Source organism: Bos indicus, chromosome 15, assembly GCF_029378745.1.
Source record: "Bos indicus isolate NIAB-ARS_2022 breed Sahiwal x Tharparkar chromosome 15, NIAB-ARS_B.indTharparkar_mat_pri_1.0, whole genome shotgun sequence".
NCBI classification, from domain to species: Eukaryota; Metazoa; Chordata; class Mammalia; order Artiodactyla; family Bovidae; genus Bos; species Bos indicus.
This window is the reverse complement of record NC_091774.1, coordinates 77,349,113-77,374,295: the sequence shown is the minus strand read 5'-3', so window position 1 is coordinate 77,374,295 and position 25,183 is coordinate 77,349,113. Positions and strand designations below refer to the sequence as shown.

The window sequence follows — 25,183 nt, the reverse complement described above, 5'->3', positions numbered from 1 at the left end:
CAAGATTAGTAACACTTAAGAATCTTCAACATAGAAGCAGTCATATGTCAGAACCTCTGCCAAGGCTTGAAGAAATTTTAACCTCATGACTGAAAGGGACTGTATCAGTGACTGTTGGAGGCTGTTTTAGTCCAGGGACTCTGAGAAGCAGACAAGAAGACAGGATCAGACATGCAAGAGATTTAGGGGATGAAAAGCCCATGAGGGAATATGCGGAGGGAGCTGGAAGAGACTCCGAGAGGTGACAGATGCACTGCAGGGCTGACCCGCGTAGAGAAGAGAATGGGAGTATTAGACTGCGGTGCGGTGGGAGTCCTCAAGCCTAAGTCACCATTAGAGGAGTCACACTTCTCATAAAAGTGGGTCTGCCTGCCTCACCCAGTCATCTGCTGGGAGCAGCCTGCAGGAAGTGTGACCTCAGTGTGAACAAGGTGTTGGATTGAGAGCTGGAGTTAATGATCTTCCCCTCCCACACTAGGAGGCAGTTTCATGGGTACCACAGATGTATTGTGTGTGCTAGATTGCTTCAGTCGTGTCCGGCTCCGTGACCCATTGCCACAGATGTATTACATGTTTTTATTAAAAAACAGGAATAATAATAGCAGCTTATATCTACTGAGCACCTACCTAGATGCTCTAGAGGAAAAGATATCTTACTCATCTTTATATATCCTCTTTTCATAATGTATCAGCCAGGTGTTGCTCTAAAAGCTTATATGCATGAGGTATTATTATCTATATTTTGCAGATTAGGCATCTGAGGCACAGAGAGGTTGAGTAACTTCCTCAAGGTCACACAGCTGCACAAAGTACATAGATTACGGTCACGCAAGCTCCCCTAAACGGTCTATTTTTAGTTGTAATCTTCCTTACTGCTTGCCTTTGAGAGATGAGTCCAGTGGAAGAAGGAACTGGGATTTTACTATTCTTTGATCCATCCTGATTCCTAGGACGCCCCCTCCTGGCAGAAATGTTAAATTAAGCCCTTGGAGTCATCTGAACTGACTCCAGAATCCATGCAACCATGGAGCCTCCGTTTTGGAGTTGTTCAAGGTATTTGTAGCATAGAGTTTAACAATGCAGACTCTGAAATTAGACTGCTGGATTAGAATCCTGCCTCCAGGACTCACTATTTATTTAATGCCTTGGTGCTGCAGTTTCCTCATCTATGAAATAGAGATAAAAACTGAAACTATCTTCATGTGCATTAATATGTAAAGTATATAGAATGTCACCTGGTACATACTAAGTACTTAATAAGTCAGTTATTGTTGTAGCTGCTCACACTTGGGGGACCCTAAGGTCAGATTATTCATGTTGCATGGGTGGCTCAGGTGGTAAAGAGTTTGCCCACAATGCAGGAGACCGGGGTTCAATCCCTGGGTGGGGAAGATCCCCTGGAGAAAGAAATGGAAACCCATTCCAGTATTCTTGCCTGGAGAATCCCATGGACAGAGGCGCCTAGTGGGTTACAGTCCATGGGGTTGCAAAGAGTTGGACACAACTGAGCAACTAACACTTTCACTTTTATGTAACACACAGGTATGTATAAGGTGTCTGTATTGTGAAAGGCAGGTATACAAGGATGAGTAAGATACAATTTCTGTTCTCAGGACACTTGTTTGCAACTAATGAACTGTTTAAGAGCTCCAGTCTTAAAAGGGAAGCAAGGATCACACCCTTTACAGGCAGCAGCTATTTTGGTTTGTTTATTTTTATCTCTGGGTTTGAACTGTGGTGTTGGAGAAGACTCTTGAGAGTCCCTTGGACTGCAAGGAGATCCAACCAGTCCATCCTAAAGGAGATCAGTCCTGGGTGTTCATTGGAAGGACTGATGTTGACGCTGAAACTCCAATACTTTGGCCACCTCATGCGAAGAGCTGACTCATTTGAAAAGATGCTGATGCTGGGAAAGATTGAAGGCAGGAGGAGAAGGAGATGACAGAGGATGAGACAGTTGGATGGCATCACCGACTCACTGGACATGACTTTGGGTAAACTCTGGGAGTTGGTGATGGACAGGGAGGCCTGGCGTGCTACAGTCCACGGGGTCGCAAAGAGTCATGGTTGAGCAACTGAACTGAACTGAACTGAAGAGAGGGGAAAACAGGCATGGAATTCCATAAACCTGGATCTGAATCTGCATCACCACCTGTGTGCATCACCACCTATGTGACTTTGTACAAATCAATTAGCCTTTCTAAGATTCAGTTTTCTTATTTGTAAAATGAGATTTTAATAACTACTAAATAGGACTAATAATTATTGTTGTTCAGTTGCTAAGCTGTGTTCAACTTTTTGTGACCCCACGGACTACAACACACCAGGCTTCCCTGTCCTTCACAATCTCCTTGAGTTTGTTCAAACTCATGTCCATTAAGTTGGTGATGCCATCCAACCATCTCATCCTCTGTCACCCACTTCTCCTCCTGCCCTCAATCTTTCTCAGCTTCAGGGTCTTTCCCAATGAGTTGGCTTTTTGCATTCATTATCAGTCCTTCCAATGAATATTCAGAGTTGATTTCCTTTAGGATTGACTGGTTTGATCTCCTTGCTGTCCAAGGGACTCTCGAGAGTCTTCTCCAGCACCACAATTTGAAAGAATCAGTTCTTCAGCGCTCAGCCTTCTTTATAGTCCAACTCTCACATCTATCTATACATGACTACTGGAAAAATAATAGCTTTGACTACACGGACCTTTGTCAGCAAAGTGATGTCTCTGTTTTTTAATATGCTATCTAGATTTGTCATAGCTTTTCTTCCAAGAAGCAATGGTCTTTTAATTTCATGACTGCAGTTACCATCTGCAGTGATTTTGGAGCCCAAGGATATAAAATCTGCCACTGTTTCCACTTTTTCCCCATCAATTTGCCATAAAGTGATGGGACCAGATGCTACATTCTTAGCTTTTTGAATGCTGGGTTTTAAGCCAGATTCTCACTCTCCTCTTTCACCCTCATCAAGAGGCTCTTTGTTCCTCTTTACTTTCTGCCCTTGAGCAGGGCATGGCAACCCGCTCCAGGATTCTTGCCTGGAGAATCTCCATGGACAGAAGAGCCTGGTTGCAAAGGGTAACACAATTGAGCAACTAAGCACACACACACACACACACACACACACACACACACACACACACACACCTGCATGTCTGGGGTTGTTGTTACTTCTCCCAGCAATCTTGATTCCAGCTTGTGATTCATCCAGCCTGGCATTTTGCACGATGTACTCTGCATATAAGTTAAATAAGCAGTGTAACAATATACAACCTTGAAGTCCTCCTTTCCCATTTTTGAACTGGTCTGTTGTTCCATGTCCGTTTCTAACTGTTGTTTCTTAAATCTGCATACAGATTTCTCAGAAGGCGGGTAAGGTGGTCTGGTATTCCTATCTCTTTAAGAATGTCCCACAGTTTGTTGTGATCCACACAAAGGCTTTGGAGTAGTCAATGAAGCAAAAGTAGATGTTTAGCTGGAATTCCCTTGCTTTTTTTCTATGATCCAGCAGATGTTGACAATTTGACCTCTGGTTCCTCTGCCTTTTCTAAATCCAGCTTGTACATCTGGAAATTCTTGGTTCATGGACTGTTGAAGCCTAGCTTAAAGGATTTTGAGCATGACCTTGCTAGCATGTGAAATGAGCATATTCTTTGGCGTTGCCCTTCTTTGGGATTGGAATGAAAACTGACCTTTTCCAGTCCTGTGGCCACTGCTGGAGTTTTCCAAATTTGCTGGCATGTTGAATGCAGCACTTTCACAGCATCATCTTTTAGGATTTAAAATAACTCAGCTAGAATTCCATCACCTCCACTAGCTTTGTTTGTAGTAATGCTTCCTAAGGTCCACTGACTTCACACTCCAGAATGGCCGGCTCTAGATGAGTGACCACACCATGGTGGTTATCTGGGTCATTAAGGCCTTTTTTGCATAGTTCTGTGTATTTTTGACATCTCTTCTTAATCTCTTCAGTTTCTGTTAGGTCCTTGCCATTTCCTCCTCCTTTATTGTTCCTATCTTTGCTTGAAATGTTCCCTTGGTATCTCCAATTTTCTTGAAGAGATTTCTAGTCTTTCCCATTTTATCGTTTTCCTCTATTTCTTCGCACTGTTCACTTAAGAAGGTTTTCTTATCCCTCCTTGCTCTTCTCTGGAACTCTGCATTCAGTTGGGTATATCCTTCCCTTTCTCCTTTACCTAATAATACCTTGTATGACGGTTGTGAAGATGAAACGAGTTAAGGCACAGTGTTAAGCATAAATGAAGTGTTCAAAAACTATAGCTTCAAAATAACTGTGGGGGTTGGGGGTGGGAGAGAGGGTCAAGAGGGGGGGATGTATACTTACAGCTGATTCACGCAGTTGTACGCAGAAACCAATGAGACATTGTAAAGCAATTATCTTCCAATCAAAAAAACAAAAAAACTATCCAGGGACTTCCCTGACAGTCCAGTGGTTCAGACTTCACCTTCCAATGTGGGGGGTGTGGGTTCAATCCCTAGTTGGGGAGCCAAGATCCCACAGGTCTCATAGCCAAAAAACCAACACATAAAACAGAAGCAATATTGTAACAAACTCAAAAAAGAAAAAAAAAAGATCCACACTAAGAAAAAAAAACTATCCAATTTATTATGATTCCTCTGTAAGTACAGCCTGCAAAGGAGAAAGACCAGCCCTGATTCCCTGGAGTTACCTTTCATGCCGGTCCACTACCAACCTAGTGAGAACAAACACTTTCCACAGAAACAGAAGTGGTAAATAGGAGCATGAGTGAGAGCAAGCACCTCCCCCGTCTAGGTGGGGGAAGATGATAAACTTCACACCCTCTTGCTTATACTCACGTCAGCACGTAGGGAGTGTGTTTTGCAAACCTGGGACCAGAACAGGCCGCCCTTCGGCTCTACAGAACTCTCCACACCCAACCAGATACACAGACACACCTCAGCCTCTGGCAGAAGCTTCCAATAAGTAGCTTTCATGAAGCTGGAACTCTTTCAAGGGCTCTATATTTATTTCATCTCTTTTCCAGATTCTCCTCTCTCTATTTATGCCTGGGCATTAACACAGTTTCTATCACTCCATTCTGATGACTGCAGGCATGAACATCACAGAGCTGATTCTGTAATGATGATCTTAAGATACTAAAGCCATTCCAGGCCATGATTACAGGTTCCAAATCCACCAAGTCAGCAGGGAACGGATCAGTTTACCCAACATGATGAAAGATTCTTTTCTTCACTAGTAGTGAAAAAGGCAAATAGAAGCCCTGGCTAACAGGTAGAAAGGAAAACCTATAGATATTCACTGAATAGGTATCCCTGTAATTTGTACATAATACTAAAAAGAGGTCTCCATTTACACTTACTAAGGGATATTGAACTTTCACTTTTCCCATGCACTGAATACCTAGAGCTTTCCCGTCTCCCCAATTTTCTTTTTCTGTATGCATTTTCTTGTCTAGTTCTACACACGTGACTTTATAATTTAAAAAAAAAAAAAAAAGAAGAAAAGGAGAAGAGCCAAATCAAGTCAAACAAAACCTCCACAAGTATTTAAATTTTCAAACCAGAAAATATTTCATTAAATTAATCTATAAGGGACGATTTTCAGTGGTTGTTAAATGGAGGGTGAATGCTTCAAACAGCAACAGCATGCCTCTAAAAGAGACCAAACTGAAATGGGCAGGGTTGCTCTCAACTAAAGACAAATGCATTTCAGCAGAGTTGTATGGTTTGAGCAACCGCGAGGAAGGCAGTGAGTAGTATGACCCTGCTTAGGGCAATATGAATGTCTAGGCAGTGACTGGGACATGGAGTTAAGACACTTAAATATGCAACAGAACCTGAAAGAGCTTCAATAATCCAGGGTTCAATAATTAGGTAAGTGGTTGGATGCTGAAGTTTTTTCGGCCAATCTGAAACTTTGATTCTGTTTATAAATTCATTATCAATAATGCCATTGGCTTAGTCTCCCTGAAAAAAAAAGCCACTTATGGAGGGACCATTAACTTCTACTCACCAAAGAACCAGTAATATTAAATATGTCAAGCCTTTGAGGCATATAATTTAAATATGTCAAGACTTTGAGACAAATATCCAAGGAACTGAACAAAGGACTAGGCTTTTCAAATATTTCATAGACTCATTAGTACCGAGTAAGTAAGAGAAAAAACATAAAATTCTTAGCAAGAGTCTAGGCATTGCTAGACATTATTATTCATTGGATGCAAAATTATCTGTGATTTAATTATGCTCTTTAGGTATATATGAGTGAGTGAAATCGCTCAGTTGAGTCCAACTCTTTGAGATCCCATGGCCATAGCCCGCCAGGCTCCTCTGTCTGTGGAATTTTCTGGGCAAGAATACTGGAGTGGGTTACCATTTCCTTCTCCAATTAGGAGAAATAGGTATATATACTCCTTTCAAAAGCCACATATACCCCTTAACCTTGGTGAAAAGAGTTCTAACTTCATAAGAGAAACGCATATCAAATCTACCCTGGGACTATCTGTCACTAACCAGTTGAAAATATCTGATGGTTTGAGTTTGATATATTTTGTTGGAAAGACCATAGGGAAACAGGGATTCTCCTACATTGCTAACAGCAGTGTAAAACAGTCCAACCCCTGTGAAACATGACTTAGCAATGTCTACCAATATTTAAAATGCATATATCTCTGACCCACCAATTTTACTTTGTGGTTTTATCTTTGCAGATATACTAGTAATGGCACAAAATTACAGGTTATTCAGTGGGGCATTTTCAGTAATGGCCTTCTCTGGTTAGACAGAGTGGTTCAGACAGTAAAGAATCTGCCTGCAGTGCGGAAGACCTGGGTTTGATCCATGGGTTGGGAAGATCTCCTGGCTACCCACTACAGTATTCTTGCCTGGAGAATTCCATGGACAGAGGAGCCTGGCTGGCTACAGTCCACAGGGTCGTGACTGGACATGACTGAGTGACCAACACACACATTTTCAGTAATAGCAAAAGGCTAAAAACAACATGTGTACCAACCAAGAACTGGTCAAATAAATTATTTCAATACTATGTGGCTAAAAATTTTTTTAGAAGAATGAGAAAGCTCTCACTGATATAGAAATCACTATGGACTCTGTGGGAGAGGGAGAGAGTGGGAAGATTTGGGAGAATGACATTGAAACATGTAAAATATCATGTAAGAAACGAGTTGCCAGTCCAGGTTCGATGCACGATACTGGATGCTTGGGGCTAGTGCACTGGGACGACCCAGAGGGATGGTATGGGGAGGGAGGAGGGAGGAGGGTTCAGGATGGGGAACACATGTATACCTGTGGCGGATTCATTTTGATATTTGGCAAAACTAATACAATTATGTAAAGTTTAAAAATAAAATAAAATTAAAAAAAAAAAAAGAAATCACTATGAGATATATAGAAAGAAAAAAATACATTACCTCTTATATACATAATAAACTAAACTCTGGAAGGACACCAGGAAACCAGTTAACAGTGGTTACTAGTAGTGGGCTGAGGACAGATGAAAACTGGCAGATGAGGGGGAAAGGGCTGGAAGAGACTTTTTCTTATAAACTTCTTTATATTTTTTAATCTAGTTTCCATATGACAAATTCAGAAATTTAAACTGGAATTGTTTTTCATTTAAAAAAATGTGTATAGTATCGATATATCCATACAATTGAATATTACTCAGTGATAAAAAGAAATGAGCTATCAAGCCTGGAAAAGATGTGGAGGGACCTAAAATGCATTATTGCTTAGTGAAAAAAGCCAGTCTGAAAAGGATATACACTCTGTGACTCCACTGCATGATATTCTGAATAAGTAAGACTTTAGAGAGAGTAAAAAGGTCAATGGTTGTCAATGGTTGGGGGACAGGGGAAAGGATGAATAGACAGGGGGTGGAACTACTCTGCACAGTACTATAATGGTGGATACCTGACACTATGCATTTGTCAAAACCCATAAAACTGTACTGACACAGACTGACCCTAAGGCAAACTGTGGATCTTAGTTAATAATAACGTATCAATATTGGTCCATCAACTGTAACAAGTGTACTATACTAAGAGATGTCAGATGTTAATAACAGGAAACTGACTGGGAGTACATGGGAACACTATAATATTTGCTTAATTTCCTGTAAACTTAAAATTTCTTTAAAAGTAAAGTCTATTAATGTTTTAAAGGGCTTCCTTGGTGGCTCAGTGGTAAACAATCCACCTGCCAATGGAGGAGACGTGGGTTCGATCTCTGGGTCTGGAAGATCCCCGGACAAGGAAATGGCAACCCACTCCAGTATTCTTGCCTGGGAAACCCCCATGGACAGAGGAGCCTGGCCAGCTACAGTCCATGGGGTTGCAAGAGAGTTGGACATGACTTAGCGATTAAACAACGTTTTAAAACACGTGCCCTTACACGTATGCATATACCTACACACACCCTTTTTTCATCCACCCTGAAGGTGCTAAGTGTGCATTACGTATTACAGCCGCAGCCCTCCTGATCAAGAACTCAAGCTCAGGAGTGGGCAAATTAGGTTCTGATCCAGGCCATACCATTTCCTAGCGGTGTGGCTTTGTGTAAGTTATCTCTTCAGCCTCAGTTTCTCCGTCTGCAAAATGGAAGGAAAAGTTTCCTCCTAGGGCTGTTACGAAGATTCAATAAAGAACGCATGTAAAATGCTTAGCATAGCGCCTAATGTAAAAGAAACACTCGAAAGTGTAGTTGCCGCCGCCGTGACGGTTATATGACGGCTCACGGAATGACTGATGTGGCGCTTCAAGGTTCTAAGGTTACTCCACTAGCAGCATATCATAACATCCCCAAAGCCCCCCACCCCCGCCAATTCTCAACTCCAACCTAGCCCACTGTGAGCACAGTCCACACTGCCTGAGCTCCAGCGGGTACACTTCAGCATTCTTTATTCCCCAGATGTTTTCCTCTTCGCTGGGCCTTACACCTTCAGGCCCCTGGATCAGCGCCCCCTCCTCGCCCCTCCCTAGCCCACCCGACCCATTCACACTCAGATCCCGCCCCATCCTCCTCCCCAGACCCTGGCCTAATGCGTTGGCATTTCTTTCCTTCCCCAAGGCTGAAGGAAGCGCCTACCCAGATACTCGTAGTCCGGTAGGGCTAGGCGCTCCGGACTCAGCATCCTTTGATCAGGGTGGCTTCAGAGCTCCAGCTCCTCGGCTTCCGGAACCCAGGTCTCCCGGCTCTCTCGGTTGCCATGGCACCCACGCGGCGGGAGAGGCAGGAGGCGGAGGAGGTGTCACGCAAACAGTTTCCGTATCGCAACTCCAAGCTGGCCGTACCAGTTCCGGGAGCAGTCGCCTCGCGGCGGTCTTAGTTTCTTTGGACTCCCTTTCTTGAGGCGATGGTTTTAGAGGAATTTGAGGCGGAGAGTTCCTCTGAAACCATCATATTTCCCGGTGTGGAAAACTTATTGCCAGCCCTCCATATACCCTCAATTTCTGAATTTCATGACTCTTCCTGCTTTATACAACTGTTATCCTAATAGTAGCCTTGATGGTTTAGTCGCTAAGTTGTGTCCTACTCTCGTAGACTATAGCCCATCGGACTCCTCTGTCCATGGAATTCTCCAGGCAAGAATACTGGAGTGGGTTGCCATTTTCTCCTCCAGGGGATCTTCCCGACCCAGGGATTGAACTCAAGTCTCCTGCATTGCTGGCAGTGTCCTACATAGCAGGCAGATTCTTTACCAACTGACCCACCAGGAAAGCCCCACAATAGTAGCTCCCACCTCTAAATCTCCATAAACATTTAACATCCCATCATCAATTTTTTTTTTTTTTTTTTGGTGGCTTCCCTGGTGGCTCAGACTGTAAAGCCTCAGCCTGCAATGCAGGAGACCTGGGTTCCAGGAGTCTGGAAGACCCCCTGGAAAAGGCAATGGCACCCACTCCAGTACTCTTGCCTGGAAAATCCCATGGATGGAGGAACCTGCTAGGTATAGTCCATGGGGTCACAAAGAGTCGGACACGACTGAGTGACTTCACTTTCTTTCTGTTTTATCTGATTATTTACCATCTTAAATTACTACAAAGTGCTTTCACATGCCCATATCTCAGCTGCTCCTTGAGGTCAGAGATGTCTTTGCTTGTGACAAGACTGGGCATCCAGAAGGTGCTCATTAAATCATCTATGACTTCATGGACATTTCGTCTCAAATTCCTCTTTATCTTTATAGCCCCTCCTTCTACTTCTGTCTCTTACTATTTGATATCCTTCCCAAATGTCTTTTTTTCCCCCTAAAAGACGCTCCACGTCTTGGGGGAGTGGGATGCACAAACAAGGACACCTATTGGATTTTCCCCCCTCATATTCCTAATTGCTCACTTTTCCTTTAAGAAGGTAGAGAACTCCGTGGTTTTCAAGTCTCCAGATATTCACATTCAGTATTTGTCTTTCAGCCCCTCTCCACACCCAACAAGGGGTTAGTATTGTACAGTACTTGTCACAGTTCTAACGCAGTAGAAAAAGCGACTCTGTCCTCACATTTTTAGCTAGCTCTCCCCCACACAAGGTGAGGTTTTGCGGACAGAAAGAAAACAAAAATCATTTTTTCAAAGGAATGACTGGGAAACCAGTAGACCACCTACACTGGGAGGAAGAGGAAAGAGGAGGCTCTCTTTGTGTTCTGAGTGGGTCTATTCTTAGCCTCCTCCAGCAGAAGCTTCAAACCTCCTAATTCTCCCTTTCCCTTAAAATTGTGTATGTCTCATTTCTAGGCTCCTGTGAGTCACTCTGAGTTTAGATGTGGTAAGGATAAAGGGCCAAAGCCAAACTCAGGGCAGCATTTATTATCTTGAGGTAATAAATTTGCTAATTTGGTATTTGATGTGAAGTTCTGCAAATTTGATTTGAAAAATTTTGCCTTCTTCCTCCACCCTTGCCTCCCACTGCCCTGCCCCATCCCCCATGCACCTTGAGGGTATGGGAGTTTCATAGCTTTAACACCTGTGGCTTTTTACTGTATTATTAATTAAGTAATAGGATGGTAATTATTAAGGATTGCAATTTCATTTTATTTCCAAGCAACCTGAAGCTATTCACAGGTCAATTCATTTGTGCTCATAAAAACTTTCTAAAGCAGTGCTCCCTTTTCTAAGTAGGGAAACCGAGGACCGTGTCAGGAAAATGACTTGTCTAGCATCATCCAGTCAGTCAGTGGGAGAGCTGGAACTGTATCACAGCGATCTCAACCTCCAGGATAGTGGTCTGACCGCTAAACCACATAGCCTCTTTTTTTAGGGTTTGTTGGCTTGACGTTTATTTATTTATTTTCCCCTTGGCTCTTCCCTGCCAGCAAATGTGAGCTCCCAGATAAAAGAAGAGAATTTTGAGTTCAGGCTGAACATTTGACATCACCTCATTTGTGGGGCATTATCCTGGGATTTGGAGGGTGCTGCTCTTGGGGTCTGTGCGGTGGAGCTGGGAACCAGCCCCAAGAATATAGCTTTGTTTGGGCATTAACCCATTTGCGGTTATAATAATGATAAGTTTCAGCACCAGTGGCGCCCGACTGTTAATGACTCAAAGAAAGCTAAATAAGAACAAGATGTCATCTCTGGAGCAATTTGTAGGTTTTTCCTACAGCTCCATCCCTTCCATAAAAATCCTAAGGGCCCTTATATTTAAAGTCGGTCTTCCACTCTTAATGTCCTAAACAATCCATTGAGGCGGAAGACTCAGAAAAGGGCAGGTGGTCGCTAGGCTAAGCCTTCAAGAAAGTTTGAGGTTGCACAGAAATAGCAGGTAGCCTTTAAATGGTGATGGAAGTACTGCTTACATTTTTCCTCTTTATACTTTTCTTTATCCTTAAAATGATCTATAATAGGCATACAAACAACCTGAAAATGAAGTGGCTTGAAAATCTTTAAAATGTTTTTAAGAAGTCATGACCCTTCATAGAGAGTTTGTTTTTCCCCAAAAGTGGCCATTACTTTTAGATTTCTTTTTTTGCTGTACATCACATGAATATGTTTTGGCAACCCATCAGTGGCAAAGGAAGTTTTCTAGTGAAACCTTTACAACATCGGATCTTAAGAAAAGGAGAAATACACAAGAATTGTTAGAGTCAAGTGTATTTCTGTGAACCTATTGAATGTTAAAAAAAAAAAAAAAGAAAAACATATCAGCCTTCAATTAGATGGACTTTTCAGGTTCTTCAATTATCATTACATACTTTTGAAATTTTTACCCAAACAAATAATCATCAAGGTAAACCAATAAATCAGAAATCAACTCCACAATCCTGAATATAAGCAAGTGATATGAAATTGATCAAAACATAGAGAGGGCTTAAGATGTGACAGTCAATACTGCAGCATAAAGAATGGAAACATCAAACTCAATAGAAAAAATGCCCATGAGAGAGGATATGTTGAGACATCAATTTATCAGATTATAATTTCTAATTATAAACAGAAAATGAACAGACATCTCTGGCTCTGCAGAGGATCTGTGGAGAGATGGATAGGGAAGAAAATCCTCCTTGGAACTGAAAACCACAGAAAAGCAAACATAAATGTACCAAATAGTTTTAAACCTCAAGGAAACAATAGAAAGAAAAAAATGCAGTCTGAGTTATTGCTACAAAACAGGTTCAAGAAACTAGGACAAGCTTTTATCAACTCATCAAGCAGAAAGATGCTAAAGGCGAAGCAGCTCCTAAGAAATGCAGGTCATGAAATTCATGCTGAGCTACAAGGCTCTTCTTCGAAGACTCATCTTCCATAAGAGAAAAGCAAAAACTAAGTGTGATGCCACTGCATGAGATTTACATGTTTACTTTAAAATATTATTCACAGACAAATCATTTTAGACTGCCCCAGATCAGCAGACCAGAACTTTGGGAGAACTTGCAAAGAATGGTCACAAGTTCTTGGTCAGTTAAAGAAAACTAATGCATCACAAGAAAGTGGTTTAGAAGACACGGCTTAAATTCAACTGGAGCCCAAAGACAATTACAGACTTGTACCTTCTTGTTATTTTATATTTTCTGTGCTGCAAAAAGAGTTGGAAATTATACTTTCATGTAATTTAAAAGAAACGAAGATTTTTTTTGACCCTTCTTGGTAGCCCACAAAAATTAGCCATGCCTTCCTCTGTCCTGGAGTATGCACCTGGATAAATATTTATGTCATTTTCACTAAGGGAATAGTAGGACAGTGTTACTCATTTAATAAATTATGTAAAATGGAAAAATTCCTTGAAATCCAAACTAGCAAGTTTCACTCAAGAATAAACAGATGACCTGAACACCTGTCTATTTATAAAGAAATGCAATTTTTAGTTAAGAATCTTCCCACAAAGAGAGCTCCAATTTTCCAAAATGTGATTTTGTATTTTTTAAACATTTAAGTTTATGAATTAAAATAGAAAACATTATCTAATTTCCCTTTGGAATTCTTCTTTGTCCCATGGTTTATATAGAAATGTATTATTCAGGATTTCCATACACCAGAGGGTTTTCCAGAGGTGTTTCTGTTTTGTTTAATTTTTTGTTTCTTTGTGCAATCTGTGGGATCTTAGTTTCCCAGTTCAGTTCAGTTCAGTTCAGTCACTCAGTCGTTTCTGACTCTTTGCGACCCCATGAATCGCAGCACGCCAGGCCTCCCTGTCCATCACCAACTCCCGGAGTTTACCCAAACTCATGTCCATCGAGTCGGTGATGCCATCCAGCCATCTCATCCTCTGCCATCCCCTTCTCCTCCTGCCCCCAATCCCTCCCAGCATCAGAGTCTTTTCCAATGAGTCAACTCTTCGCATGAGGTGGCCAAAGTATTGGAGTTTCAGCTTTAGCATCAGTCCTTCCAATGAACACCCAGGATTGATCTCCTTTAGAATGGACTGGTTGGATCTCCTTGCAGTCCAAGGGACTCTCAAGAGTCTTCTCCAACACCACAGTTCAAAAGCATCAATTCTTTGGCACTCAGCTTTCTTGACTTCCCTGGTGGCTCAGATGGTTAAGCGTCTGTCTACAATGTGGGAGACCCGGGTTCAATCCCTGGGTCAGGAAGTTCCCTGGAGAAGGAAATGGCAATCCACTCCAGTACTATTGCCTGGAAAATCCCATGAACAGAGGAGCCTGGTAGGGTACAGTCCATGGGGTCGCAAAGAGTCGGACACAACTGAGCGATTTTCACTTCACTTTCTTCACAGTCCAACTTTCACAACCATACATCACTACTGGAAAAACCATAGCCTTGACTAGACGGACCTTTGTTGGCAAAGTAATGTCTCTGCTTTTGAATATGCTATCTAGGTTGGTCATAACTTTCCTTCCAAGGAGTAAGTGTCTTCTAATTTCATGGCTGCAGTCACCATCTGCAGTGATTTTGGAGCCCCAGAAAATAAAGTCTGACACTGTTTCCACTGTTTCCCCATCTATTTCCCATGAAGTGATGGGACCAGATGCCATGATCTTAGTTTTCTGGATGTTGAGCTTTAAGCCAACTTTTTCACTCTCCTCTTTCACTTTCATCAAGAGGCTTTTGAGTTCCTCTTCACTTTCTGCCATAAGGGTGGTGTCATCTGCATATCTGAGGTTATTGATATTTCTCCGGCAATCTTGATTCCAGCTTGTGTTTCTTCCAGTCCAGCGTTTCTCATGATGTACTCTGCATATAAGTTAAATAAGCAGGGTGACAATATACAGCCTTGACGTACTCCTTTTCCTATTTGGAACCAGTCTGTTGTTCCATGTCCAGTTCTAACTGTTGCTTCCTGACCTGCATACAGGTTTCTCAAGAGGCAGGTCAGGTGGTCAGGTATTCCCAACTAGGAACCAAATCTAGGCCCTCAGTAGTGAAAGCATGGAGTCCTAACCACTGGACCACCATGGAATTCCTTGATTTCTAGTTTGATTCCTCTGTGATCAGATATAAAATCTTATATGGCTTGAATCTTTTTGCCTTTATTGAGACTGGTTTTACAATCTGGAATATGGACTACCTTAGTAAATATGCCTCAGTAGATGTCGTGGGTGCACTTTGAAAAGAATATTTATCCTGCTATTATGGGGTGGAGTGCTCTATAAATGTTAATTTCACAGGTTATGCATGTAGCTAAGGACTGGAAATAAAACGTAAACAATATATTAGAAAAAGTAGACTTAAACAAATTATGTCATTAGAAAAAAACACGATTTGAATTATCCTACTAAGTTGTGAGTTCCTGGAGGTCAGAGACAGTCTTCATTCATCTTTCAATTTCCAGAACCATGCACAGTGCCTATCAAACAGACTTTCCCCTCTACTTTAGATTAATAGTCTAGAGAATGAAGGCCATCCAATCCATAGGACTTACGATTGCCTCACAGGAACCAATTCATGAAACAAATTCATTAAATAAAGAGGTCAGCAAATGGCGAGGCATCATTGAGAAGATTAAAAATCAATCAGACAGCATTGGTATCTCCTCCCTACACCTAAATACTATATGTGACAGATCATCATAGCTTAAGAAATACCCAGAAAAAAAGCAACTAACTCCACAACAGGCGTAGAGAGGATGCTGCCTATAGACAAGAGAACTAGTTTAGGAAGATGAAAGGGAATCTACTAGGAATCACTAAAGAAACTCAGGATATGAACTGGAAGTTCCCAAAGTTTAGAATCTCAGGACAAAAAGCTGCAGTTGGTGTCTATTTTTTTCTCCCCCAAGTCATCTTCTATATTGTCACAGAGTTTATTGTTCTAAAATTGAAATTTGACCATGTTACTTCCTTACTTTGAAAATACTGCTGACTCACCATTGCTAGGATGAAGCAAAATTCCTTAACATGCAGACACATATATTCCTTCACAGTCTGGTTCCAATCTAGTTTTCCAGCCACTATGCCATTCACTCTTTCCTACACACGTAATTCTCTTGCCATACCTTCCTTCCTACTCACTATTCCCAAACATACTGAGCTCATTCACACCCTCTTGCTTTGGGATAAGCTCTTCTCTCCACCTAGAATGTACCTCTTCCACATTTTCTGCCTAGTAAACTTGTACATAACACTTCCCTGGTGGCTCAGCAGTAAAAAATCCACCTAGAATGCAGGAGGCTCAGGTTCAACCCCTGGCGGTGGGTGGTGGGAGGGTGGGGAAGATCCCCTGGAGGAGGGCATGGCAACCCATTCTAGTATTGTTACTTGGGGAATCCCATGGGCAGAGGAGCCTGGTGGACTGGAGCCCATCGGGTCACAAGTGTTGGACATGAATGAAGAGACTGAGCATGCACCCATGCAAACTCTTACACATCCTATAAGACTTTGGCAAAATGGCCCCATCTCCATGAATTCTTATTCAATCTCCGATATAAAACAGAGTAAAGGCAATGAGTAAGGACAAGGCACACGTAGTGTGGTGAGCTCTGAGGCTATGACACTGAGCTGAGAGTGGCCATAGAAGGGTCTGGGCAAACAATATGCTAAGTAGAGGAGATGGCTTGTGCAAAAGTTGTGAGAAATGGTAGTGTGTTGCAGAGCTGAAAGAAAGCCAGTGTGGCTAGTGCAGAATGAACAAGGGGAAAGGTGGTCACAGAATTAAGTGGGGGTCAGCTCATGAAGGACCTCAAAGAACATGTGAGAAGTACAGCCATTATTCTGAGTACAGCCGTTATTCTGAGTAGGAAGCATGGGAAGGTTTTTAGCCTAGTAATAACATGATCTGATTTGTTTTTTAGGAAGTCACTGTGCTGCTGTGTAGAAAATGAATTATAAGGGGCATGTGTGAAACAGACCATTTACAGAGATGTTTGAGTCACGGTTGTTACCAATGAGTATTTATTCATTGGTCCATTTGTTTACCCACCATTCTACATTCAACTTGGCCGCTGAAATTAGCAAGATGTACTGAGACGTTTGCTGCAAAAGCTCTATTTATATGTATCAGGTCAGGTGTGTGACTATCAAGCTTTCAGGAGATTTTTTAAAACTGTGCTAGGAAGTCCCATTTTTCAGCATGTGCCTCAAGTTACACCAGGGAACTGTATCAGCCATGGTACTCAGATCCTGACTCAAATACTACTGTTGACCTGGAATGTGAAAAGTGTTGGCGCTAGAAATGGTTTTGTGGAGCATCTGGAATTAAAGAAAGCATAGAAATACAAACTGGACTATTTCTTTACACCTTTCTCTTCTGGTCTCTGGTAGTAGCTCCCTGAACCCAGATAAAAGCATTTGCTGCTGCTGTTGTTGTTTAGTTGCTCAGTCGTGTCTTTAGGGTCTTTAGGGACCTCATGGACTGTAGCCCGCCGGGCTCCTCTGTCCTTGGGAATTCTCTAGGCAAGAATACTGGAATGGGTTGCCAAGCCCTCCTGCAGGGGATCTTTCCCACCCAGGGATCGAATCCGTGTCTCCTGCATTATAGGCGGATTCATTACTGCTGAGCCACCAGGGAAGCCCAGATAGAAGCATACCCATTACTAAAAAGTTACTGATATTTTTCTATAAACTCTACAGACTCTTTCCTGGCTCAGGGCCTTTGTACATACTGTTCCTTCTGCCTAGAAGACCCACCCCATCCACTCTTAGTCTTGTGAATCTTACTCAGCATGAGTGTTAGTGCCTCTGACAGGCCTTCCCTGAACCCCCAAATCTAAACAGGCTCTGTCCATTTCCTTGAATACCCATAGCATTTATAGCTTTAAATTCATTTGTGAGATTATTCTTTTAATGCCTCTGTATACTTGTAGCCTCCCCAACATAGACTTTAAGTTCCAGGGACGCAATATATCTAGTTACCATTGCTTCTACAGTGCCTGGGACATAAGATACTCATAATAAATACCCCCACTAGGTGAGTTAATACTAGTAATAGCCAACCCTGGACAGATAGGTATAGACTCTTCAGCTCCTTTAGTTGTGCTTTCTCTTGTTTTCCATTTTATAGCTTTAAGATCTCCCGCCTCCATTCACACAAGAACGTGAGTCCAGAGATGGAGCAATTTTTTGCAGACTCATGTTCTTAATTTTTTTAACCAAGGTTTCTCAGCCTCAGAACTATTAACATTTTGGGCTGGATAATTATTTGCTGTGGGGAGAGATATCCTGCTTATTGGTCTCTGTTCATCATTCACCAGTAATACTTGCTCCCAAAAATGTCATCAGGTATTGCCCCATATTGGCAAAAATCATTCCTGATTGAGAATCACTGGTTTAAAGTGTGAAGTGTCAAGCCTCTTAGAAGAATTACTTTTAGAATTCAGGTTGTCGAATGATGCCTGGGTTAGAGGAGGATTCTACCAACCCAAATGGATCAAAATAATGCCCATTTCTATTTTGTTTCTGTAGCACTTCCTGTGTGTCCTTTGAAAAGGCCATTTAGTGACGGTCTAATTCAAGGCAATATTCTGATCTTTGAAATGCAGTCCCCTGGTCCGTCCTAGAAGGATGAAGGAAATGGGGGTGGTGTTTCTGAGGAAACCAATGCCTCTGAGACCCCCTCTGGAATTGGCAATCCCCTATGACTTTCCTAGGGGCATGTCCCAGAGGACAATAAAAGGGAGACAAACAGCCCATTCTAGCATGCTCTTCAGGATCTCTCACTACAAACAAGAAAGTCTGAGAGGCCTGGTAAAAATAAATATGGCTTAGCCCTCCTGGCACAAGAGCAGTTTCTGACAGCCAAGACTTAACTCACTCTAGGGGGTGACCCAGCCAGGGACCATGCACGAAGTTCGTTTCTAGCCATTGATATTCCCAGTGACTCACAGCAGCCGGGGACGGCTCTGTACACCAGGACTGTGCCGAACCATGGAGGAGGAGGGCTTGGGATGCACACAGAAAATGCAGTCTCTTGAGCCTGAGTCAGAGAGGGACAGCCAGCCTCCTTGCTCCCAGAAAAACAACACAAATCATGCCTTCTGGAAAGGAACCTGTCTTTTGAATACAGAGTGGAAACTGTTTATAAATTCTTAAGCCCCTGACACTGAAAGTATGGTGACCGCCTGTTCTGGATTTTTTGGGACAAATGTATTCATTATACCACATGTCCTCAGTTTTCATGTGGGGGAAAAAAATATGGCCTCCAGAATCACGAGGTCTTCCTCAATAGGTCAAAAAGCAAGCCTTCATAAACAACATATACTGAAACCCTGAGACCAATGAAAGCTGCATCAAAAATGTTGTGGGGAGAGGGATTGAGAATCAGCCTCTACTTTTCACTTTTTTCTCCTTGGATTTTAGGCTAAGATGACACAGGTCTTAAAGGTTGACTGTTTTCCCAGCAGTAAGATCAAGTAAACCTGATCTGACTCGACTGCCGCCATCAGACAGCAAGAAGAACTACACACAGAAAACGCCTGTGTTAGTTACCATGGTGACGTTAGTTTAACCACATTTCATCTGTGTAAAAATTTCAGGCAAAACAGAATAGAGAAATACTGGCTAAGAAGTAGTGAATACCGCATTTCTTTCTTGCTATTGCGAACTTAATGTTAGCTTTGGTCAAAGATGATAATTTGAAGTGAAATCCTTGGAAAAATTGCAGACAAGCAAGGATGAAATGGTGACCAATGCATCGGAGAAATCTAATATTCTCTTTGCACTGTACCAAATTACTTTCCCCTCGGCTAACATGGGGTATTTGGGGCTTTCTGACTCTATTTACTAGTGAGAGGAAAGTGGTTTAAGAAAATCGCTGATGACCCAAAGGCAGAAACTGCTGTCATACTAGCTTGGATAGAAAAATGGTATACAGGACCTTAAGGAAGCTCCAATACTTTGGTGACCTGATGCAAAGAACTGACTCACTGGAAAAGACCCTGATGCTGGGAAAGAATGAAGGCAGGAGGAGAAGAGGACAACAGAGGATGAGATGGTTGGATGGCATCACCGACCCAATGGACATGAGTTTGAGCAAGCTCTGGCAGTTGGTGATGGACAGGGAGGCCTGGTGTGCTGCATTCTATGGGGTCCCAAAGAGTCGGACACGACTAAGCAACTGAACCAAACCGAAGGACGTCAGGGACTTGGACAAAAGAAGCAGGACAAGATTCAACCTAGAAAATGGAAGGTGGTAACAAAATTAATCCATATTATTAATATATGCTAGAGAGAGGCACAGGCCACGAAAGCAAAGACAAGAGAGAAATTTATAACTTTATATACTAACCCCAAAGTTAAATATTGCTAGAAGGCTCTAGAGACTGGAGCTGGGAGGAGGCTGAGGTCTGAGAGGATACCACTGCAAGTAAAGACTTAACTTCCTTACCCCCTTCCTTCCTTGCCAGGATCAGAAAGTCAAAGAAGGTGAAGAGGCTAACCACGCTGATTTACAAAGACAGCGAGGAGGAACTACGTCTGGCCAATTCTGGACGTCTGAGCTGGGGCGACAGGACCCAGACAACCACCTCAGGAAATGAGTACATGAAAAGGGGAGGTCGTGGAATTCTTTAGCCCTCGAACAGCGCTGCCTAGACTGGGGGCCGGGGTGGCGGGAGGGAGGGCAGGGGCGGAGAAAAATCTCAGAAAAGGAATTTTGACAGTGGGAACGCTAGTGAAGATGCAGCACTCCAGGCCTCCTGATGGCCCTTGTTTGATGTCCGTAAAGCCTGAGAGGATTCTGCATTAGCAAGCCTTGCGTATCCTGGGACATCAATAAAGTCTGGACTCGGGGCCGGTAGAGGGGCCGGGGTCACGTCCAGGCGACTCGGGTCAGCTTGGGTGCACCACTCTGGCCCAGAACTAAAGTGAGCGGGGATCCGAGAGTTGCCGCTTCGATGACACCCTTTTTTTTTTTTTTTTTTAAGTTAAGGACATTCGAGCAGTAGTAACGGGGACAGTGCGTGGGGTGGGTGGGGGGGCTCTCTCGAGGGCTAGGAATGTGGGGGTGGCTTGCAGAGGAACTGGGCCAGCGCTGGAGGCGCCGGCGGGTGGGGTCCGGGGACCGGGAGGCGGGGGCCGAGGGCGGGAAGGGGCCGGGCCGGCGCGGGGGGCGGGACCAGGCGCGGTGGCGGTGGCGGGGGCTGCGGCGCTGGGGGCGGGGCGGCAGGGCCCGGGACACCCCCCTCCCGGTCCCCTGGCGGGGCGGCTTCGGCTCGGCCCGCACTGGAGGCAGCAGCAAGCCGGAGGCGACCGGCGGGGCGCGCCCGCAGCCGTGGACCGGGACGCGGCCCCTGAGCGGGGAGCCTCCGCCGATACCCTCCGGCGCGCCGTCCCGCGGGAGCCGGCGGAACCCCCGGGCCGGCAGGGAGCGCCGGCGGCGGCACCATGAGGCGGCCGTGCGGCGCGCTGCTGCTTGGCGCCCTGCTCTGCGCACACGGTAAGCGGCGCCGCCGCGCTCGCGCGCACCCGCCAGCCGGGAAAGTTTGTCCCCGGGCTCCGGCCGCTGCAGGACTCAACCTTCCGAGAGCTGAACGGCGCGGGCTGGGGCCTGAGAGCCCCTCGCCCTCTCACTCCAAGCATTTCGCCCGGAGATCGTGTGCCGGGGAAAGGGACCGGGAGCTCTCCACCCCCCCCGCCCCCGACTCCTCCAGCCCGAGATGGGGCAGTGGCGACCGAGGAGCTCCCCGGGCTCGGGTCTGGGCCAGGCTGGGTGGAGGGTGTGTGTGTTGGGGGGGGGGGGGGGAGGGGGTCGGGGGGAGATCCAAGGCGCTCGCCCCCTCCTTCCCTCGCTGCTCTTTGAAGAGCTGGGGTGCTTCCCGTTTCGGGTTGACCCACGGTCTCTGTGTCTTTGGTGCGAATGAATGTGTGCGAAGAAAGGCGGGGAAGGATGGTCGCTAAAACACAAATTGTAAATAGTCTTCCTTCCAGGGTCCGGGGTGTAGGGGGGTCTCAGGAGGATTGAGAAGAGAGGCTCCAGTGGAATCTGAATACTTGAGCTCAGGGGATTCCTCCCGATTCGAGGAGCAGCTGCTCGGACTCCGGACCACGCTCCCGCCGAGGGTCCTCGGGCACTGCTCGCTCGCAGCATCCCCACTTAGTGGTGTTTTGGGTTCCCTCTCCTGGCTGTGACCAATCAGTTTCCTGCCCTGGATCCTTCCCGGAGGAGGGGGAGGGGGAAACAGGGTTGGAAAAGGGGGCAGAGGGACAGAGGGAAGAAACTGCTGGAAGGCTCCCGCAGATCCGTCCTTGCTGGGACAGGGGGGCGGGTGTCGCCGAACCTTACCAGGCAGCCCCCCACCCCAGCCCCCGGCCCGCGCGGTGGCCCTCGGGGGAGCTGGAGGGATGGCAAGAGGACTGCTGCCTCATCTGCTCCTTATTAATAACTTGTTTGGTGCCCCAACGCAACTGTTGTGTGCGATGACGGCTCCGGTGGAATCTGTTTCTCGGCAGCCGGCTACGACCGTGGGTGCACCCCGTGATTTAGCAGCTGCCTCTAGTTGGTGCCCGAAGATCAAAGAACTTTGATCTTTGAACCCCAACCCTATTCACCCACCTCTGTTCAACCGAGGTGTGGGGGGGTGGGGAGACGGTGGTGGTGGAATCTGAGTCTTCCCAGTCTCCCCCCGCCGCCGGGATGAGGCGCTGGACGGGGTTCAGAGTGATGGGGACTGGAGACCACGGCCTCCTAGCCGATTCTTTCTTTAACGTAAAGGGAGCGCGTGTGGAAATAGTGCAGATTGCGGAACTTGCCTGGCAGGGCGTGGAGATGCCTGAGCACTTGTTTTAAAGATTGGTTTACCTCCCAAATCCAAAACAGAGTTCTCTGCCTGTTATTTAGACAACCCGTGGGTTTTCAGTGACTTTTTCCATGCCCACACTAAGCCCACCGAGCGCTTAACTCTTCCTCTCGGAGTAGCAGCGCGGTGACCACGTTCCTCTCTGGACTGTCCTCTCCCCCTCCGGGGTTCTCTCCTCGAAGGTTATTTGTAGCCTCTTTGGCGTGTCGGGACAGCGGCCCTACTAGGGTAGGAATGTAGCTGCTCTTCCCACCACATGGGCCCCTTAAAGGGACAGCTATGCTTTTTGGGGGCTTTTCCCCTTCGGGCTGCGAAGCAAGAGGAGGGAGCTTTCCTCCCTGCCCCCTGGAGGAAGTTTTGAAAAAGATCAAGGGAAATGGCATGGCACTGAAGGAAAAAAAAAGGGGGGGTGGGGCGGGCGCTAAAACGGATACCAACAAAGCCAGAGAGGAGATTGTCGCCTTCTGCCCTAGGGAAAGGGGAGCTGGAAGGTTCCGGGGGAGACTGGCCAAGAGGATTTTATTGCTCCAGAGCTGTCAAAACTGCATACACTACATCTGCATTGAGAACCGGGGTAGAAAATTGTGTATATTCTGTGCTTCACAAAAGAAGGATAGGAGGGTTCTTGGTCACTCTTCGGGTTCTTTTCAAGGTCAAGATATTTAATGGAAACTTCAAGGCATGGGAGGCTCTCTGTGTATGTGCCCAAGGACCCTCAGTGGCACCAAGATCTAAACTTTGCCTAGCCTGCTGCTGTGCCATCCTCGGAGGCTTGGAAGAGACAGATTCATGGTTCACCAGTGAGACTGAGCAGTCACTCAACCAAAAATACCTATGTTCCAGGGGCTCAAGGGGGAAGTCAGTGTGTCATAGTCGATCAGTTAGACAGATCTGACCTCAACTAGGAATGAATTCAAGACACTAAAATTCAAGGCACTTATTTGGATGCTGCTAGTACTTGGGACTTTTCCTAGAGCCTGTGGGATTGGCCTGAACCTGTGTAATACTTCTAAAGATTTTTGGAAGGAAACTTGATAACTGGTAATAGCTCTGGGTATCTTCCTGTTGAGGGTTGAGGTGAGACCTCAGACAATCCACCACCATTTGAAGAGCGAAAACCCTGTTTGTCTTGGAGATCTCTTCCAGGTAAGTTTTGGTACATAGAGGGTTATTGTGAGGCTGAGTGACAAAGAGTGGAGCTGAGACTGGTCTCCTTTCTGTCTGGTGTTGTCACGGTGCTCTGTTGACCTTGTCCCTGATCTTACTGGGCTTGTGAAAGATGCCTGGCTTGTCGCTGATTTTGGATTTCCTCTTCTGTCCCCTGTTGAGTATCAGATAACATCTTTGGGACTGGCACATGGTATTAAGAATGACAGGTGCAAGGCGACTGAGTAAGGCCATGTCTGATACTGAGCACGTTGGACTTTCCCATCTTCTGGGCCAGCGGAGAACACAGGACGTTACAGAGGACAGGATGTTTTACTGGCCTTTCTCGTTCTTTCTACGGGTTGACTGCTAATCTTGATCCCTAAGAAGAAGGAAGATGCGAGAGGCTGGCTATGTTGCTTCTCCTTTGAAGGCAGGATCAATCCTAGGGGCTTCCAAAAGAGGGGCAGAATTTTGGAGACTACTCTAAGAAGTAGTCTTGTCTTTTTTTGTGTTTGGACACATCTCATAATTTCGTGACCATTCCATGCCCGTGACCAACTAGGTCTATTAGCCTGTTCCAACCACGGTCTCTACATTCCTTGACACAGTTTACTACGAGTTTTATCACAGTTGTCTGGACATGGGGCATCTGGCCCCAGACTGTGTCTGGATTACCATCTCATCTTCAATATTGGAAACCTTTCTCCCTTTCTCAGCCTGGTGGGATTCAGTGTCCCAGGAAAGACTTCATGATGACTGGTTGGCTGGCAGAGCCAGGGTTTGGCCCTATAAATAGCTCTGATGAATGCCTGTGCTTGCCACTCTCCTTCCAGCTTCGAGCTGACAGGGTCAGGTTCTTTTTCCCCAGCACACTCAGGAGCATTCCCTGAACTGGGCTCTGCACCCATTCATTTGTTCATTCATTCCCTGGACACACATTTGTCAAGTGCTAATCTAATCCCTGCATGCACAGCTCCATGATCAAGAAGCGCAGGCAGTTTGAATCTTGGCTCCACCATGTCTTGGTGATCCTGTATAAAACACTTGATCACCTTGAACTTCAGGGTTCATATCTGTAAGGAAAGGGCTGGAATAGTAATAAACTATCATGCAAGGATCCTGTAAAAATTAAATGAGATAATAGGACGTTCAAACCATTCAGCACAGAGTCCCACAGATAAATGTTGGTTGTTTGCTAGTGTGCTTGCAGAAATGGATTAGAGATGGGTTTCACCTTTGGGCTATGGGAATCAGGCAAACAAGTAGTTAAACTGCAGTGTCTTGTGCTAAAATGGAGGCTCAGCCCTTCATTCAGTTAAGCTGGTTTTTGCTCTTTCTCTTTTTTTTAAGATCATGCCCTTTCTTTACCCCCTTGAACATCTAATGAAACTTAAGCATAT

At 44.9% G+C, this 25,183-nt stretch overlaps 2 protein-coding genes across 4 annotated transcripts in view; one reads left to right on the top strand and one right to left on the bottom strand.

The window, feature by feature from the left end:
• The window catches only part of CSTPP1 (centriolar satellite-associated tubulin polyglutamylase complex regulator 1), a 209,210-nt gene extending 199,950 nt beyond the window's left edge, over positions 1-9,260 (bottom strand). For both annotated transcript variants that reach the window (XM_019974819.1, XM_019974818.1), the window contains exon 1: positions 9,102-9,260. In XM_019974819.1, the coding sequence (XP_019830378.1) occupies positions 9,102-9,147 (46 nt within the window). In that variant the 5' untranslated portion in view covers positions 9,148-9,260. The remainder of the gene's footprint in view (positions 1-9,101) is intronic.
• Positions 9,261-21,082: 11,822 nt separating this feature from the next.
• LRP4 (LDL receptor related protein 4) overlaps positions 21,083-25,183 on the top strand; it is a 53,472-nt gene continuing 49,371 nt past the window's right edge. Inside the window, exon 1 of one of the 2 annotated variants that reach the window (XM_070804177.1) lies at positions 21,083-21,274. In XM_070804177.1, coding sequence (XP_070660278.1) covers positions 21,223-21,274 — 52 coding nt within the window. In that variant the 5' untranslated portion in view covers positions 21,083-21,222. The remainder of the gene's footprint in view (positions 21,275-25,183) is intronic. The other variant, XM_070804176.1, reaches the window with a different exon arrangement.